This window comes from Macaca thibetana, chromosome 17 (genome assembly GCF_024542745.1).
Source record: "Macaca thibetana thibetana isolate TM-01 chromosome 17, ASM2454274v1, whole genome shotgun sequence".
Taxonomy (NCBI): domain Eukaryota; kingdom Metazoa; phylum Chordata; class Mammalia; order Primates; family Cercopithecidae; genus Macaca; species Macaca thibetana.
This window is the reverse complement of record NC_065594.1, coordinates 56,926,544-56,941,933: the sequence shown is the minus strand read 5'-3', so window position 1 is coordinate 56,941,933 and position 15,390 is coordinate 56,926,544. Positions and strand designations below refer to the sequence as shown.

General features: G+C 41.7%; 1 protein-coding gene across 1 annotated transcript; it reads right to left on the bottom strand.

Moving 5' to 3' along the window:
• Positions 1-2,698: 2,698 nt before the first annotated feature.
• Positions 2,699-13,172, bottom strand: CLN5 (CLN5 intracellular trafficking protein). Its single transcript, XM_050766466.1, has 4 exons — positions 12,881-13,172; positions 9,877-10,042; positions 8,993-9,218; positions 2,699-4,767 (listed from the first exon to the last, which is right to left on the bottom strand). The coding sequence occupies exons 1-4, from the start codon at positions 13,111-13,113 to the stop codon at positions 4,256-4,258; spliced, it is 1,137 nt and encodes a 378-aa protein (XP_050622423.1). The 5' UTR covers positions 13,114-13,172; the 3' UTR covers positions 2,699-4,255.
• Positions 13,173-15,390: the final 2,218 nt, after the last annotated feature.

Genomic DNA, 15,390 nt, shown 5'->3' with positions numbered 1-15,390 from the left:
GTTGTATTTTACTTTTTAAAAACTACACATATTTGACTTTAAACTTAAAAATGTTTCAAATCCATATTTGATGGATATAATATTTAATATTAAACAATGTTTATGATAGACTTGCTTTTTTGAAGATACGAGGTTAGGCTCATGGAACCTATTCTTGAAATAAAGTCTGATGCCTAAAGAAATAGGAAATTTAAAACCTACCATGAAATACAAATTTTTAAATGTTTATACAGAAAATAAGGAATGGGTTCTTTCTGCATTCAGAATGAGAACTTATAAAACACATTATTTAGACAAAGAATTAGTCTTTAAGGGTCCTAGAACCCAACCAGTCTTTTTAGAGATAAATGTCTTTATATAAATTAGAATAGTTTTCAACTACTGAAATTTTCATTGTCTTACTGGCTTTCAATTTGGTAATTTAGGCTGTTTTAACCATATCAGAAAAAATAGGTATGATTGAAGATTAAGTCAATTTAGTGCATTTAAAGAACCTTTTTGTATTTTTGGGAAAGTTTAGGCTGAAAGGAAGGAGTTTGTGTGAAGAAGGTTCAAGCCTCCACTACGTCCTTTAACACACTATAGTTAATCTCTACCCCACACATAGATGATAATCTTTTCACAGACTCCAACCCCAGTTTGTGGGGCTGGTTTTAATTTTTACCAGGCAGGAAAATTCCAGCTGCTTGCTGACACCCAACTTTAAAAAGGGCACAAAGCCTTTTACTCCAAAAGTGAAGTAAGAGCTTATCCTTAGAATAATCAGTCCAATAAAAGGATAAATAATCCCAACTTGTTTTAAATAGAGAAAATTTTGAAAGGAAGGTTTGAAGAGCAGGAAACTACTTGGATGATAAAGGGTAAATAATGACGAGGATGCTAGAAACACTGGCCAGCCTGTTTGTGAACAGGGAAAAAGCATGTGTGTAGTTTTGGAACATCACTCTTTGTATAGCCTGCCAACAATTTATTTAAAACAAATCTTACAGGAACTGTAATCCCAGGTAATTCAGTAAGTGCCACCACAGCAGACCATAAAACTGGATAAGACTTCCTAAGACTTGATTTTTTTCTTGAATTTTTAAGGAGCCGCCAATATCGAGGGTTCCAAATAAAGTTTAGTAAATTTTTTCACTGTCCGTTTTCCTCTACCTGCAACAATGTATTAGATGACACTTTGTGGGTATACTTACCTAATTTTGAGCCAGATTAGTGAGAGGATATACTCACTGTAAAGCCCCAGTCAGACAAAAAATACATACATTTTAACATCTACAACATTTTTTTGAGACAGTCTCACTCTTTTGCCAGGCTGGAGTGCAGTGGTACGATCCCGGCTCGTTGCAACCTCCACCTCCTGGATTCAAGTGATTCTCCTGCCTTAGCCTCCCAAGTAGATGGGACTACAGGCATGCGCCATCACGACCAGCTAATATTTGTATTTTTAGTAGAGACGAGGTTTCACCATGTTGGCCAGGCTGGTCTCAAATTCCTGACCTCAAGTGATCTGTCCACCTTGGCCTCCCAAAGTGTTAGGATTACAGGCGTGAGCCACTGTGCCCAGCCTACAACAGCAAAATAGAAACTGCATTTAAGTTGTACTTAAGTTATAATTAAAGTAAATCACATTACATCATATTGTTCAAAGGGCAGCAAAACTTAATTGGCAGATTTCTGCGTGGCTATGTTTTGGTTTCTCAACTACTATTTTGAAAGCATGTTCTTGAATCATCTTTGTCTGAAAGCTCTACATCTTGTAAGTAGAGTTGACAGGTTTAATTCTTAAGAAATACTTTTGTAAATGTTAATGCTGTCTGTGCTGTAGTTACCTGAATCTATGGTGCTTTCTGTCTTCATTAAGATTTTTAGGAACAATGAAAAATCATGGTTTTTTTTGAGACGGAGTCTCGCTCTGTTGCCCAGGGTGGAGTGCAGTGGTGCCATCTCAGCTCACTGCAACTTCTGCCTCCTGGGTTCAAGTGATTCTTCTGCCTTAGCCTCACATGTAGCTGGGATTACAGGCACGGGCCACCACGCCCAGCTTTTATTATTTTTTTTTTTTTTGGTAATTTTAGGAGAAACGGGGTTTCACCACATTGGCCAGGCTGGTCTTGAACTCCCGACCTTCAGCGATCCTCCCACTTCAGTTTCCCAAAATGATGGGATTCCAGGCATAAGCCACTGTACCTACCCAAAAATCTTGAATGCTTTTTTTCACATAACTATTAGAATGTTGTTTAAAAATTCCAGGTACAGATGTCCTCATTTGTTTTTCCTACATAACCAAGTTCTTTGATTTGCAGTTGACCAAAACTTGGTACAAGAATCTTTGTCTCTTCAAGGCAGTTCTGGAAATCCAAAATCCTGAACTGTTTTTCCAGAGCAATTTTCCTAAGAGTTTGGCAGACGTTGGTGTTGCCTGAGTTTAGCCACTAGATGGTGATAATGCATAGATCCAAGTTTTCTTGTGACATTGTAAAAACAATTAGCAGGTTAAAGAGGCAGTATTAATTTGGAATGTTTAGGCATTATTATCAGGAGTAGACAGGCTAAATAGGAGGTGTGAAAGAAAGTTCTCCCTCTGTATTTGAGGAAGATACCTGGTGACTGGGTTATTTTCAGACTGTTGTGGAACTAGTTAAAAAAAACAACAGTAAAAATGAATTCCTAGACAAAATAAGACCAAAGACACATAAAATACAAGCTCCAATTTTTTTAATTAGACCCAACAGAAACAAAAACACTCCAACAAATTGCTTTAAAAGTTTATAAAAGCTTCCTGTCAGTATCTGTACTTATTTCCTCACAGACTAGTAACATCTGGTTGGCAGGCACTGGTCTGAGGACCACACTTTGGTGCTAAAAAGCCTGTACTATATATAGTGCATCCAATTCAGTCGGCAGAACCTGGGTTCAAGACCTGACTTCATTACTACTAGCTGGGTAGCCAGAGAAAGATCACTTAGCCTTTCTAAGGTCCAATTTACTCATTTGGATCAGGCTAATTACACCTATGATTAAGCTTTCTATGAACGCTCAGTAATAATGTACTAACCTCTCAGGAAGCACTTGAATATCAGCTGAAACTGAATCACATAATTGGTACATTTACATATTAAATGTGAATTGTTTTCTCGGACATCCACTCCATCTTCTTACTGACTGGTGTTTTATCCTTGAATAGAAACGTGTTCAGTTGATCATCAAATACTTAAAGGACCTTGAAAGCTTGTCTGGCTCTAATGAAAGCACAGCTGAACTCGGACCGAAACCTGTCCTCTCTCGGAGATGTGCAACCTCTTCCACTGCGCTGACAGCTTTGTGGGAAGAGGGAGAACTACAGGAAACAGTGAAGAAGTCAGACGCTGCCTGTTTACGCAAACATGTCTGCAGCCATATACCTGCACACCCCGGCTGGAAGAACTGCGGAAGCACTATGCCATCAGCTTAAAGTCTAGGTGACTACAAAACCCGGGAAGGTCTGGCACATAAACTACATGAGGCAAGATCAAGGATGACAATTTGTTCTTTGATATTATCACTGCCATTCACTGTGACCTGCCAAACATATACAACTTCCATCTTTACAGCAATCCTAAATCCTAGGATTTAGTGATGTTAGGTTGCTTAAATAACACAAGCCAGTTACTAGCTAGTTCCAAAATGCCAGCCAGAAATGTGTGTTAACACTGGATTTGCCACATCTAGAAGCACAACCACTCCAGTTACGGTTTCTAAACGAATCTCTAAAGTTATGTGAATGGACTGTAATCAGACTATACTAAACTTGGTTCCAGAAGTTATAAAAGTTGTAAAGTCAGTCTAAACTAAAGCACTTGAGTGAAAAAGTGTAACTGCCATACCAGAAAAAAGAGCTCCCATCATGAAAATGTCACTGAAGTATTTTTTTTATTTTTGAAGGTATTTTAAAAATCTCGGCACATCATATCTATCTGTGGGACCTTGGGTCCAAAGGTCCTACATAACTGATATGAACCATAATTCTCTGTATTAACAAAGGCTCGGAAATTGAAACCAAGATCACTTAACTTGCTCACTTTGGCCAATATAGTATGAATTTCAGTTTCTTTCCAAGAGAAAAGTCCTGAGATGTTAATATGCAGCAGTTCTGCTGATGTGCATTTTAACTTCCTGCACCAAGGAAGAAAAGCTAAGAAATTCACAAAAGTAAAATCAGCCCCTGAAAAACAGATGCTGGTGATTGGCGAAAAAAGAGCAGTAGAATTAAGGTGTTTTATAAACCAGAGTGTGTTTTGTTTTTGTTAGGTAAAGGGATTTCTTCATATGTTATTTTGATAAAAGGGAATTTCATAGGTAAAAACCAATATTCAAAATTGTAAAACAAATAGAACTCTCTGTGCACAATCACTGCATCAAAAATTTGCAAGAGATTCAACAGAAATTCTTTAGTTGACAAATGTGGTTTGAAGGGGTAATAAAATCTTTTTATGGCTAAACCAAGAGTCTTGTTTCCTGTTGGCCCAAAAACAGATGTTTCATTTCCCAGATAAGTAGGTTCTCCACTGTAAAGAAATAATCTTGTATAGTTCGTTTCTATGTTCTTGAACTCTGCTCCAAATTCAGCCAACTTGCTAAAGGTCCTTAACACAAACTGGGAACAGTCGTAGGAATCAAACCATGTCTCTGCCCCTTTTTCTGGGCTGGCTTTTACATTCCATGTCTCGTAATAAATTCCTGTTTCATTGTCCTGTTTCACCCACTTTGCCATTTGATTGAACATGTTTCCTAGTTCAAAAAAACAAAACAAAGTCACCTAGTGAACGAAGCTAATCATGTTAATTTTTTTTTTTTTTTTTTTTTTTTTTTGAGTCAGGTCTCCTCTGTTGCCAAGGCTAGAGTGCGGTGGTACAATCACAGCTCACTGCAGCCTTGACCTCCCAGGCTTAAGTAATCCTCCCACCTCAGCCTCCTGAGTAGCTGGGACTACAGGTGTGGGCCACCAAAGCCAACTAATTTTTTACTTTTTTTTTTTTATTTGAGAACAGCCTGGGCAACACAGGGTCTTGCTGTATTGCCCAAGCTGGTCTCAAACTCTCAGCCTCAAGTGATCCTCCTGCTTCAGTCTTCTAAAGCACTGGGATTATAGGTGTGAGCTACCATGCCTGGCCTAATCATATTAATTTTAAGTAAAATGTTCTAACTTGATTAAGACTATGGATGCATGTGAGTAAACAATGGTTTTGGATTTCCACACCTATGGAACCAAAAAAGAGCCCGCATTGCCAAGACAGTCCTAAGCCAAAAGAACAAAGCTGGAGGCATCACACTACCTGACTTCAAACTATACTACAAGGCTACAGTAACCAAAACAGCATGGTACTGGTACCCAAACAGAGATATAGACCAATGGAACAGAACAGAGCCCTCAGAAATAATACCATACATCTACAACCATCTGACCTTTGACAAACCTGACAAAAACAAGAAATGGGGATAAGGATTCCCTATTTAATAAATGGTGCTGGGAAAACTGGCTAGCCATAAGTAGAAAGCTGAAACTGGATCCCTTCGTTATACCTTATACAAGAATTAATTCAAGATGTTTTAGAGACTTAAATGTTAGACCTAAAACCATAAAAACCCTACAAGAAAACCTAGGTAATACCATTCAGGACATAGGCATGGGCAAGGATTTCATGTCTAAAACACCAAAAGCAACGGCAACAAAAGCCAAAATTGACAAATGGGATCTAATTAAACCAAAGAGCTTCTGCACAGCAAAAGAAACTACCATGAGAGTGAACAGGCAACCTACAGAATGGGAGAAAATTTTTGCAATCTACTCATCTGACAAAGGGCTAATATCCAGAACCTACAAAGAACTCAAACAAATTTACAACAACAACAAAAAAAACCCCATCAAAAAGTGGGCAAAGGATATGAACACACATTTCTCAAAAGAAGACATGCATACAGCCAACAGACATATGAAAAAATGCTCACCATCACTGGCCATCAGAGAAATGCAAATCAAAACCACAATGAGATACCATCTCACACCAGTTAGAATGGCAATCATTAAAAAGTCAGGAAACAACAAGTGCTGGAGAGGATGTGGAGAAATAGGAACACTTTTACACTGTTGGTGGGATTGTAAACTGGTCCAACCATTGTGGAAAACAGTATGGTGATTCCTCAAGGATCTAGAACTAGAAATACCATATGACCCAGCCATCCATTACTGGGTATATACCCAAAAGATTATAAATCATGCTGCTATAAAGACACATGCACATGTATGTTTATTGCAGCACTATTCACAATAGCAAAGACTTGGAATCAACCCAAATGTCCATCAGTGACAGACTGGATTAAGAAAATGTGGCACATATATACCATGGAATACTATGCAGCCATATAAAAGGATGAGTTTGTATTCTTTGTAGGGACATAGATGCAGCTGGAAACCATCATTCTCAGCATACTATCACAAGAACAGAAAACCAAACACCGCATGTTCTCACTCATAGGTGGGAACTGAACAATGAGATCACCTGGACTCTGGAAGGGGAACATCACACACCGGGGCCTATTATCGGGAGGGGGGAGGGATGGCATTGGGAGTTATACCTGATATAAATGATGAGTTGACGGGTGCTGATGAGTTGACGGGTGCAGCACACCAACATGGCACAAGTATACATATGTAACAAATCTGCACGTTGTGCACATGTACCCTAGAACTTAAAGTATAATAAAACAAAACAAACAAAAAAATGTGACCCAAGTCACATAAGGAGTTACCAATGGAAGAGTTGCTGAACTCTTTTCATTACTAACCAACAATGCAGCATGTGCAACAAAATTCTAACTTTCGGCAACTTTCCAATACATCCAAAAGAAGAAAAAAATCTCAAAGATAAAATATTTAAACTGCTCAAGAGGGCCTCAAATATAAGATCATATACATTTTGGGAGGCAATGTATCAAAGCAGTTAGGAGAATGGGCAATGGGGCGTAACTGCCAGGGCTAGAGTCCCACTTACTAAGCTGTGTAACCACTCTATGCCTCAGTTTCTCCATCTGTAAAATGGGCAAAATAATAGTAACTACCTGCAGAAGTTGTGATGATGAATGATGTGATATATGTACAGTACTCAGAACAGTGCCAGAACCAGTCTATATGAGTAGTAGCTATTATTTTTCATCATAAAAATATCACTAAAATTTTTTCAGATATAGTTAACATATCCTTTAATCAGGCATTTTATGGATTTCTCTTACTATTTCGTTTAGAAAGTCCAATTTAATTGTACAAAATGTTTTATCATTTTATTCATTTTTATGATAGGAAAAGAGCATTTTTAGGGAGAAATGCAAAGATCAGAGATACACTACTCATCACCTACAGGTGAAGTTCTGCATGAGTAATAGTTTGGGTCAGAGTTTAGCGGTTCCACCAAAAGCAAATGCAACATAAACAAAGATAAATAGATGAGACTTAATTCAACTAAAAAGCTTCTGCACAGCAAAAGGAACAATCAGCAGAGTAAACAGACAACCCCCAGAGTGGGAGAAAAAAACAGACAACCCACAGAGTGGGAGAAAATCTTTGCAATCTACACATCTGACAAAGGACTAATATCCAGAATCTACAAGGAACTCAAATCAGCAAGAAAAAACAATCCCATCAAAAAGTGGGTTAATGGCTGGGGAGTGGTGCTTCACTCCTTTAAACCCAGCTCTTTGGGAGGCCGAGGTGGGCGGATGACCTGAGGTCAGCAGTTTGAGACCAGCCTGGCCAACATGGCAAAAACCAATTTCTACTAAAAATACAAAAATTAGCTTGGCATGGTGGCGGGCACCTGTAATCCCAGCTACTTGGGAGGCTGAGGCAGGAGAATCGCTTGAACCCAGGAGGTGGAGCTTGCAGTGAGCCGAGATCATGCCATTGCATTCCAGCGTGAGCGACAAGAACAAAACTCCACCTCAAAAAAACAAAAACAAAAACAAAACAAAACAAAAGGGTGGAGGGTTGCTAAGGACACAAATAGACAATTCTCAAAAAAATGCTCAGGAAAATGCAATGCAGTGATCAGGGAAATGCAAATCAAAACCACAATGTGATACCACCTCACTCCTGCAAGAATAGCTGTAATCAAAACATAAAAAAAAATAGATACTGGCAGGATGTAGTGGAAAGGGAACACTTCTACACTGCTGGTGGAAATGTAAATTAGTACAACAACTATGGAAAACAGTGTGGAAATTCCTTGAAGAACTAAAAGTAGAACTGCCATTTGATCCAGCAATCCCACTACTGGGTACCTACCCAATGAGGAAAAGAACTCATTATATGAGAAAGATACTTGCCCATGCATGTTTATAGAAGCACAGCACAATTTGCAATTGCAAAAATATGGGACCAGCCCAAACACCCATCAATCAATGAGTGGATAAAGAAAATGTGGTGTATATATACCAAGGAATACGACTCAGCCATAAAAAGGAATTAAATAATGGCATTTGCAGCAACTTGGAATAATGGTCTCCAATTCCATCCAAGTGAAGTAACTCTTCAGGAATGGAAAACCAAACATTGTATGTTCTTACTTATAAGTGGGAACTAAGCTACGAGGATGCAAAGGCATAAGAATGATGAACTTTGGGAATTTAGGGGAAAGGGTGGAGAGGGGTGAGGGATAAAAGACTACACATTGGGTACAGTGTACACTACTCAGGTGATGGGTGTGCCAAAATCTCAGAAATCACCATTGAAGAACTCATTCATGTAACCAAACATAACCTGTTCCCCACAAACCTATTGAAATAAAATAAATAAAAAATACAAGAGATGAAAAAAATTCCCAAAGTTTAGTGGTTCCAGAAGTACATTTTACAAATGACCTCTAAGTAAAACATTACTGAAATGTTTCCATAGAAGTATTACAATTTCTTTCATTTGGATTTTGATGTAATTATCAAATATTGCTATATTTTCAAAACTTACCTGATATAGTCGCTACTTTAACTAATGTACCATTTTCCTTCCAGTGAACATCATCAATTCCCTCAAAAAAGCAGGCAGCGCCTTGATTACACCAGAAAGGGGCATCCATTTCAGGTCGGAGATGGGGAAATGTACAGTTGCCAAGTTGGAAGAGTTCATACCATTCCATTGTGTAGTTCTTGCCAGTTAATGTACTCCTGAATCCAATGGCATCATGCATAATTTTCTGTGTAAACACAATACACGTATAAAAGCAACTGAGACATAACCATGGGTCCAGGTAACCTGATAGGAGAAAATGTGGCACATCACAAATGCATATCAAGTAGAACAGCTGTTCAGCTGTTCTTCCATGCTGCTACTGTCATATCCACTCTGTGGCCCCAATCTCCAGGCCCTCCTCCACCCTGGCTTTGGTCCCTACAGCTCATTTCAAATAGGAGGCATGCATATTATGTGGACAAGCTCGTAATTTCCTCAGAGCTTAGAATAAGCTGCGGAGCCCCCTGCCGGTCTCCGGAAGGAGCTCTACAGACCTCACGTGGTGATGGGTTAACCTGGAAAAGTGACTACAACAGGATCTGGAAATCAAGAGGTGTTTTCTGCCTACTCTGCCCCTTCTGGGCCTCTTCTCATCTTCCAGGAGCTGGATACAGGAGCTGGATTCAGATTCATAATATTACAACGGATAATGGTGATTACATTTGTTGTCAAGATTATAAAATCTAATAGTAACTATTTTTGACTACTCATTTTAAATGTACTAAGAGAAACACCAACATGATCTAAAGTCAGCCATCTAAGTAGTGATTACTCCCTAAAAATCAACTTAATAACCAAATCATTGAATTAACCAAAGTTGTAAGACCAAGATGCATCCTTACCAAGTGTCCCAGGAGGTCTCCATATTTAAATTCCCATACTGGGGCTTGTAATCGAAAGACTTCAATGTCATCATCACCCTCCATAACTGGGATAGGTGAGCCAGTTGGACAGAAAGTATATTTAGCTTGACAATAAGGATCAGGTTTTGGACGGGAGTCAAAGCGTCTAATAAAGAAAAAGAAACCATCTACTTAGATTCCAACAGGAATTGGATTCTTCTCCCATCTTTTAGAATCCAGTAACATTTTTAGGGGACCATTCAAAGGTCAGACCATAGTTAATAAATATAAACATACATTTTGTTATCTTGTGAACAAACTTCCAATAATGTTTTTAATAGCAAATGATAAACTCAAAGCACTCTGATAAATCCAGGATTCCCTGTTCCCTGATCCCACTGTGAAAATTTTGAAGACAGGAATCCTATCTTAAAATTTTATAGCTCCAGGTCATAGTAGACATTTGCAAATGTTTACAGATTAAATGAACATTTTTCCAATGTGTTCAGTTTTACAAACAATCCATACATTAAGATTATTCAGATGATTATGAGTTCATAGTATATATTTTATATTTACTTACGAATTCACATTCAACCAATATGTATTGAGGTTCTACTAGGTATATAGGGAACTATAGGAAGAAGGAGGGAAACAGAAATTAAAACACTGTTGCTTTTCTCTGTGGGTGGGAGCTGCAAAGACATTCAACAAGTAATGAGTGTGGGATGTGCTAGACTAAAGAAATGAGTTCTACCGGCACAAAGGAAGGACAAATCATTGTTAACCAGGTATGGGATGAATGGGGTGGGGAGGGCAAAGAAAGAGATGAAGGCCAGGCCTACGTTTTTAACGTACTTGGCTAGAAGGTTAAGACAGAAAGGCAGAGGAAATGTTAAGTATTATAAGACAAGCCTGGCACATTTGGTCTCCGGTAGGTACGGAAGACTAGGATTCAGGCTTCAATGCACGAGTGGAGACAGAAGAGACTGGCAGGGGCTGTCATTCTGTCACTAGGAGAATGTGCATGGAATTCCCTGCCTTACAACTGGGGGGGGGGCTAAGCTTAAAGGATGTTAAGTAGCAGATCTGATAGGACTGAATTTGCTATAAAGTAAACCTTATTTCATGAATTAAAAGAGGGTAGGGAGAGAGGCCAAATTAAACATGAGAGATCAGTTAGAAGGTGACCTCAACAATGCAGGCAAGAAAAGAAGACCAGAGAAGGCCATAGCAATAGGACTCGAGGAGCACCACAGTTGAATTCAGCTCAGCAGACACACTGGTCACCCATAATCTGGCACTGGGAAAGAAGGAAGTGGTGGCGACAAGAGCTTCTATCTAAGAATCCTAGATCCCCAACCCAGATCTACTGTTTTACAATCCCAACAAATCAACAAAAATTTCTATTTTAACTTAAGAAGTTAAAATCTTTATGCTGACCAAAAACATTAACAATGCTCCCAAAAGCTTCTGCCACTTGGGTACAGTGTTTTATAGGCACTTACCTGGTTTAAACAAATACATAATCACATAGAGATTGCACTGACCCACAGCAAAGTCTTTTAGTTCAAAGGTAATTTAAATGTGAACTTAATAAACTTAAATATTATATTCAATTGAGGGGATCAGATGGGGGCATGTACTTAATATCTGAGACTTAAAAAAAAAATCCACTAAAAAGCTATGGTCAACACCTTGCCCTAATGTTCAATCAAAGCGTTTGGATTTACAATTCTTGTTCTATTGAGTAATTTTGACTTCTTACAAACAGTTTTTTATTAACATTTTCCAGAAAACTAGCTTCAACCACAAACTTCTCTTTCCACGTAGTATATCACACGAAACAAAACAGTGCTGCAAACCTTTCAGTGAGCAGAATACACTAGCTAGATTTGATAACAGCTGGCATTCTGCTAGATTTAATCCTTCCAGCAAACCGGTAAGTGCTACCACTATTCCTATTGTGTGACTCAGGGCATGTGGGCACAGAGATTCTGAGTAACTTTCCCAAGATCCCTGGTGATGATGGAGCCAGATTTGACCCGCAGCAGGCAGAACCTAAAACTCGCTCCTCACAAAGAGGAAATCCTGCCTTCCCACTCATACTGTCATGCAAAATAGCTGTTTTTATTTTTCAGGTTTGTTGTGTGCAGTTTTAGCTGTTGATTACTTATGCTGGTATGTTAAAATTATGTCCATTATAAATTGAATTAAAATAATGATGCTTTTGGTTTAAAGAAAAACAGCTGTTTTCAGAAACTGCTGGTCGTTCTCCTGCCTGATGTTGACACCATGTTTTCTTTCTCTGTGTTTAGCTATCTCTGACCGCCGGAGGCTGTTTGTCTTCTCTGTCAAAGGCTGGAATCGGCCTCCCAGGAGTGCGGGCCCTGTCCTCGTCTTAGGACCGGCGTCCTACCTCCAGGCTGAAGACCGGACAAACGCGATGACTATCTTCCCGGTCTAACCAGGACTGCAGGAGACGGGGATTCCGGGATGCGGGACTTTTGAGTGCAAAACTGGGAAGTTCCAATAAGGACTTCGGATCGGGTTCTGATCAGGTTCAAACCAGAGCGAGTTGGTCGCCCAGTAAATTGTACCAAATGTTCTGCAGTAATAACTAATGACAGTGCATGATATAAATAAATGCGACAGACAGTGTTTTTAAACTACTCAATAAATCAGCTACTTGTATCCAGAAATCCCTCCATTAAATAACATTACTCTCCTTTTCTGCTGCCACGATTCGGGACTGTCCTGAGTCTGCCGCAAGTGGCCAGAGGGAGGAAAGATCCCAGGGCTGTGCATAACAAGCTGCTGCGATTCCCCAGTCCTCAACTTTGCTCTCAAGTGCGCTCCGAGCATCACCCGGCGCTGCCCCCGCGCCGTCTCGTGATCCGACACAAACCACAGTGCGCGGGGCTCCCCGCGCGAGCACCCCGTCCCCCATCGGCAACGCCGACTGCGACCCCGACCCCGACAGTGCGCGTGCCGCCGCACTCACTTGTAGGGCACCGGCCAGTGGCGCCGGGAGAGAACGCCCGAGGCCCGGGGCCAGCCCGGAACCGCCGCGAGCCATAGCAGCGCCACGGCCGGGCACCAGGAAGCGCGTCCCCGAGCCGCGCCCGCGCCCCGCCGCATCTTGGCGCCCTGTGCGGTGTCTAACTCCGGCGCCATCAGGCTGCACCCAGTGCTTCCGGATCCTCTGGAGGCCTGCGACGCCTGAGGGAGGAGCATGCGCGGAGCCGCCAGCCCAGGACGCGGGACGCCCCACCCCAGCTAATCAGGCCCAGAGCTTGGCAGCAAGCGCAGGTTCCGGCGCGTGACGCCTCCCCGCACCCTGCCCGCGGCGGCTGCCGCACTTTTCAGTCCAGGAAGGCGCTTTGGTCTGGCTCCCAGGAGAATTCGATCCAGACCTGGGGCCTCTTCTTTTATGAACTGACCTGTCCCTGCCCAGCAGCCACCACCAAAACCAAACCAAAACCGAAAATCTGTCACTGGGGCTCCTCCCAACACCGAACTTTTACCCCATCACACAGGGCCCACGCTAGGTGTCAACAAACGTTGAGTGAATGAGAATGTGTATTTGGGGCTGAGGGTGCGGAGCCGGGGGTGCAGTAAGGAAGAAGAGACAATAGTGGGGAAATGGCTTGTCCTCACCCGACCTGGGCCGGTGATAACAGTGGTTAACACTGACAATATGTGGTCCCTGCCACTCCCCAAGAGCTTAGTGGGGAAATGACTTGTCCTCACCCGACCTGGGCCAGTGATAACAGTGGTTAAACACCGACAATATGTGGTCCCTGCCACTACCCGAGTGCTGCCGAATCCACCCCCTCCCCTACCGCTCCCGCCACCGGCAGGTGTTCCTTGCTTGGATCTGTCACTTAACTGGAAAGAAGCTTCTGCATCACCTTCTCTTCTCTGACTCTTCAACCATGTCGAGAAAACAATGGCATCAATTACCTGACTTTTGAGGAACCTCTCATGGCTTGCTTTGCTGTTAGGCACAAATACTGACTTAAGTCTGTACGTAGTACATTCAAGGCCTTGCCATAGTCACTTGTTTTTACCAGAGAGCAGTTTTGCAGAGCCTTAGACCGGGACTTTCCAACTCTTTCACTTCACCCACAACTCGTGTGAAGCATCATAATGTTTGTAAGGCTATGGGAATAAGCAAGGTGGCTTCGGTAGCCAGGGATGACCACCACAATCCATTGGAGGGTGTGTGGCTTGTGGGGGTGTCACTGACTTCCTCGGGCCCTCCAGATCTCTTCCACAATCCATTGGAAGGTGTGTGGCTTGTGGGGGTGTCACTGACTTCCTCGGACCCTCCAGATCTCTCGATTACAGATGGGACTGAGTACCCTGCCCTGAACACACACTCCTTTGCCCACTTGCTACACCAGGTGCGGGGCTCCTGCGGAGGTTCAGACCGGGCTGCATTTTCCCACACATCTGTCTGAGCGTTTTGAAAGCTACCTAGCTCTCCTCCCTATACTATGGCCAAATTCAAAACTACCAAGGCTAAACTGGCTTCTTCAAAGACCTGCCCAAGTAACAGCGGGAAGCATTCTAGCCCTGAGGGCTGAAACGTAGTATCTGATTCGAAGGGCACCTGAAGTATTCCCTGTGGACCCACACTTGAGCCTGGCTTAAAAAGCAATTAGCAGGAACAGCTTAAAAACAAAAACAAAAACCAACACAAAACAAAAAACAAGAATTAGAGTGTTTACAAATCCTGGAACCATACACTAGAGGGCCACAGTAGAACCTCCCACTCAGTTCAAGACTTCCTAGAGCTACAAACACAAATTCAGGTTGACCTGGTTCAGTGGTGGAGACCTCTGGTCCTGCTTCTGCTGTCTCTGTCTTCCCACTCTGTTTGTGGGGAGCTCTCATGGTAAGAAAGCACTTCCTGGTATTGGATTTATTTATTTATTTTTTTGGAGACGGAGTCTCCTTCTGTCGCCGAGGCTAGAGTGCAGTGATGTCATCTCGGCTCACCGCAACCTCCACTTCCCAGGTTCAAGTAATTCTCGTGCCTCAGCCTCCCTAGTAGCTGGGATTACAAGTGTGTGCCACTTGTAATTTATTTATTTATTAGAGACGGTGCTTCACCTTCAAGTTGGCTCCTCGGTCCCAGGAACACGGTAGCCAGAGGCCCCTACCTCAGAATTATTTTCAGCTTTGAGAGCCAGATGTGGTGGAAGAGGCCCTCCCATGGTTGTTGGTAAACCTCCTTCAGCATTTGCTGTAGTGTCAGGAGTATCAGTAAGTGGGGGCAGAGATGCCACCCCAAAAAGCTGGAACTTCTTCACTCTTTATTTCATTTATTCGAACCAAATAGTTAACAAAGTCTCTGCCAGCATTGCTCTGTGCATCTTTTTTATTGGTGGAATTTCCTATGCCAGTGTAGTTATACCCTTCCACCTGAACCTCACACATGAATTTCTGCCTATTTTTGTTCCCCAATGCTCTAATTTCATAGGATGGGGTCATCTTCCTTTTGCC

Bases quoted from the DNA above. Each gene is read 5' to 3' on its own strand.
- CLN5 (XM_050766466.1), bottom strand. From the start codon at position 13,113: ATGCTCCTCCCTCAGGCGTCGCAGGCCTCCAGAGGATCCGGAAGCACT. The intron at 10,043-12,880 runs GTGAGTGCGGCG...TTTCTTTATTAG, and splicing joins CACTGGCCGGTGCCCTACAA to ACGCTTTGACTCCCGTCCAA. The intron at 9,219-9,876 runs GTAAGGATGCAT...GTGTTTACACAG, and splicing joins GAGACCTCCTGGGACACTTG to AAAATTATGCATGATGCCAT.